Source organism: Monopterus albus, unplaced genomic scaffold (assembly GCF_001952655.1).
Source record: "Monopterus albus unplaced genomic scaffold, M_albus_1.0 scaffold210.1, whole genome shotgun sequence".
NCBI lineage: Eukaryota > Metazoa > Chordata > Actinopteri > Synbranchiformes > Synbranchidae > Monopterus > Monopterus albus.
Window position 1 is genome coordinate 145,591 of NW_018128090.1, and position 4,352 is coordinate 149,942.

General features: G+C 38.5%; 1 protein-coding gene across 7 annotated transcripts in view; it reads right to left on the reverse strand.

Annotated features, from left to right (window-relative positions):
• il16 (interleukin 16) overlaps nt 1-3,094 on the reverse strand; it is a 137,425-nt gene extending 134,331 nt beyond the window's left edge. For all 7 annotated transcript variants that reach the window (XM_020618881.1, XM_020618877.1, XM_020618875.1 and 4 more), the window contains exon 1: nt 2,648-3,094. Coding sequence is in view for 6 of the 7 variants with exons in the window: in XM_020618877.1 (XP_020474533.1) it covers nt 2,648-2,695 (48 nt within the window). In the remaining variant the exon portion in view is untranslated. The remainder of the gene's footprint in view (nt 1-2,647) is intronic.
• Nucleotides 3,095-4,352: the final 1,258 nt, after the last annotated feature.

Here is a 4,352-nt window from a genome sequence, read left to right on the forward strand (position 1 = left end):
ACTGGGGTATTTCAGGTATCAAAATATTCAGTGTGAAGTAACCTTTCAACTTCTTTGTCAATTTTACAAAAAAGTTTGTAAAGATTTAACTCTAAGGTCAGCAGATACTATCAGGGTCTAAACTTGCTTTTCAAAAAAAAAAAGAAGCCTACAGTGTACATGTCTATACTGGAGACAGATTTACATGACTTTACAAACCTTTGACTATGTGACCACAAACACATTTCATGTCATGTGTGTCTGAATCACCCATTCTTGCGAACCTATTGCATCACTATGGTTGTCATGACTTGTTGGAGCTTGCAGGACAGTGACACATAGAATCTGGGATGGGTGTGTGCCTTGAATAACACTTGAGAAAAACAAACAAGATGTTGGAAAAAAGAGCCCACAATCATATGATGTTTACTGTAAATACTTGCACTGTACGGGATTCAGCGGTAGTCAGTGAAATGGATCTGCTTTGCTCTTTTTCCCAGTTTCCCCTTCATCCTGCTGTTCAGGTTTTCACTGGCAGAGTTTAGACTAACCATGGGCAGAGCTCCAGGTGCAGGGGCAAACCCTGGTCTCTAGTGTATGTTTTGTGCATTTGCTATCCACCCCAACCTCCACCTAGCACCCCCACTGTAAATATATATGTGGCTCCATTCATTAAAGAGACAGTGTTCTGCTTATCCTCGTCTGGCCTCATAATTGAATTCACCCTAGACATCATCGACAGCTTTACACGCCGATCATGACAAGGAGACCGGGTTGCTTTTTTACACTTTTAGAATTCATGGCAGAATTTCCTTAAAGAGCCCACAACATGCTTTTTCATGATTTCTGGCTTATCTACAATGTTACAGCAATGAATTATCATCTTAGATGTGACCTAAAGCTAAAAAAAACTAAGGTGTATGTTTGTTCTAGTATTTCTATGCATAAGCAACTCGGTTTATACACGTATCACAAACTCTTTCTTGCAAGACTTTTTTTCTAACAAAATTCAGTATTACACGATAGTTTAAGGATTTCCTTGAATGGTCATTATCTCCAGGCCTTCGCACATTCATGTGAGCTTGCCTGACATCCACCTGTGCCATTTTAAAAGTTAAAGAGTTAAAGAGTTTTTTTGTCAGCACCCGGTTTTGTGGATATACTGTATTTTCACTCCTGCTGCTGCACTGTGCCCAGAAGATGTGGAGAAAAATACAGGGCCTGAGGTTACTGCATGTCCAGGAATGTTCCTGTACAGGGACTCACTGTTTTATCTGACTGGGTTTACCTACAAGCAGCCGGCCAGCTAAGCCCCCTGGGGCACTGAATGATCAGCTAATCAGCACTGGATTCCCAGCAAGTACCTGTTTGTTTTGACTGCTTTGGCCAGTGTGTCTGCCAAATAGGATGTGTTGCTGGTTGGCGAGAGGATTCTAATGATCCATGATGTTATTGTTGGTGCTACACTGTTGGAATTAATTTCACTCCTTTGGGACTGTATGCCCTTGTAACACGAGGGATTTGTAGGGGAAAATGCAGCGATCACTGGTTGGATTTACTGACCTTGAAGTTTCCACTACTTGGTGGGACTTAACGGTAAGTATAAAAAAACACATTGTGTGTCTGTTAATCCATTGTTTCTGTAAAATTAGAGAGAATTGTTGTAAGGCTGGAGAAGTTACTATGTCTGCATTATGCCAATTAAAATATGAGCTTTCTCAGTTACCAACTTTGTTTAGTGTTACACATCTCTTTACATACATATACCGTTGTTTTCCTACGTATCTATGGAGGGGGGATTCAAATTAATTAGTACTGTTGTGGTTCTTTTTGTTGTCCACTATCATTTTCTGACTTGAACATGTCAGGTAGGATTTGAGGTATTGTTATTGTCAAAAACATAGCCTATTTGTCAATGTTTTTTGTTCCCTGTCAAGGTGTTTCTGCTGTTCAAAATGCAGTTTTATGTAGTGCCTCCCTCAGTGGCTGTGGTTAGGATAATGTTAAGATGCAGGTTAGAGGAAAGGCATCTCGACGGGGAAATAGATTTTTACACAACACAAGCAGCAGGAGTTGTGCACTTTCACAAACTATCCTCTTGTTTTCAGGAAAAGGCTCTCGGGTTTTACTGTTCTGAAATAACTACAGACTATCTGGACTAATGGTGGATACAAAGCTAATCTAGAGGTACCCAATATTAAATGGCTGGAAATGAGCAAAATGAACAGCCATGGGGACTTTAAACACCTATGAGGATTTGTATGGCATAGCCTCAGCATAGCTTATAGAGCCTTCCTTTTTATACCTTGAAAGATAATAATACACAACAATGACAAGAAGCAAATGAATGTACTGAGCGTCATCTGCCATATGGGGTTGCACTGTGATACTATGCTGAGCAATATGTTATAAATTTAAGGTGTATAAACATCAATTTGTATTGGCAGGTCAAAGCCATATGTGCACAAACTACCTGTTATCTACTGATGAACTGTCACTGAAGAACTGATTTATCTTAACCAACTTTTTCAACATTAATAACATACACAGATGCAGTGCATGCTTGTATTTTGCTTTAGTGTACAGAAGACAGACAGTATTTTTACACATTATGAACAGAGGAACAAATGAATCACTCAGTTCCCTTGCATGTGCCAGTTGCTATTACCTCACTATAGGCTTTGATGTGAACGCTCCTCATTCCCTCCCCCTCCATCCAAGCACTGCCATTTAAAGCCTGTCCGTTAAAAGGCGCCGGCTTGGCTGCGCTCAGGAAGCTGCAGCCGCTGAAATAAAAACAAAGAGAAACAGCTAAAAACCAAAAAAACCTAGAAGGCTTCAAGAAAAAAATTAATTCATTCAAATAAACCTAAAGTGACAAAAGTTGTCATGTAGATTTGCCTGAGTTGCTTGAAGATGTTTCACCTCTCATCTGAGAAGTTTCTTCAGTTCTCACTGAATGTTAGGGAATCTAAGGTATTTACCTCATTGGAGTTGTTAATATCTTGAGGGCTGCTGAAACTAACTGTGGGTCACTACCCTGTGGGTCACTAGTGTGAAATATTGAAGCATTTAGGTTGCTATTGAAATATTGAAGCATTTAGGTCTATATAACTAAGGCACTAACATAGTTTGGATATTGGTATTTTAATAAAACACTGTATTATGAGACAAAAGTATAAGGCCTCTCAGATCAAAATTGCTTGGATCGCTTCCTTGTTTCACAAAAATATTCTCATGAGACATTTGATCTGAGACCGAACCTGCTGCAGAGTTCTGACGTGCCTGTGTGCCGGTTAGCTGATGGTGCTGTTTCCCATCAAAGATGAAGTCATAGCTGCTCTGTTGATATTGGTGGATGCTCTGTTTGTGTCAGTATGTTTGTAAGAAAGAAGCTGTGTGTGTTTCCCAGCAGACACTTTGATAGTGCTTGGAACTGCCAAACCACATGAAACTGTCATCTACGTTCAGTGATGGAATGCCAGTTTGGGAGCCAACACACGCATATACACACTCGAGCTGGACCCATGCACATGCACAGACGTCCCCTGGGGTGGTTTGTTAGTGATTGGTAGAGGAATATGTATGTGTAAATAGAGTATTAATAATTAGAGCCACAGTAACATTTTTCTTTCTTCTCTTTCGCCTGATCTTCTACTTTTCTTTCTTTCTGCTCCTTTATAAACCCAATTTCTATCTATTCATTCTGTTGTCTATCTGCTACTTTTCCACCTTCTTCTCATGCCAATATATTAACTAAACCCAGTCCACATCTCAGGACTTTTGTAAGAGGTATGATGAGCTGTGGTTATCCAAAAATGATGCATGATGCCAGTAGAGTTGTTTTTGGCAGCCTGTTTTAATTTTAGTTTTAGTTTAATCTTTGTGTGAAGCTGTCATTTTAGTTTTTATTAGTTTTAGTCACATTCATACTCTTTTTAGTCTAGTCTAGTTTTAGTCAACCAAAACTGATGACATTTTAGTCTTATTTTAGTCAATGAAAATTGTATTTGAGTGTCTTTTTAGTAATGCAATTCTATTTAACCCAGTCAATATAGTATAAGTACCTAGTAGTATAGACGAAACCAAAATTTTCTTTTAGCCAAACCCATTTCAAACAAGGTTATCTTATTATATTATTGTTACCTTATAGACTCAAGAATACAGTGGGTACGAAAAATATTCAAACCCCCTTAAATTTTTCACTCTTTGTTATATTGCAGCCATATGCTAAAAGTTCATTTTTTTCCTCATTAATGTACACACAGCACCCTATATTGACAGAAAAACACAGAATGTTTGACATTTTTGCAGATTTATTAAAAAAGAAAAACTGAAATATCACATGGTCATAAGTATTCAGACCCTTTGCT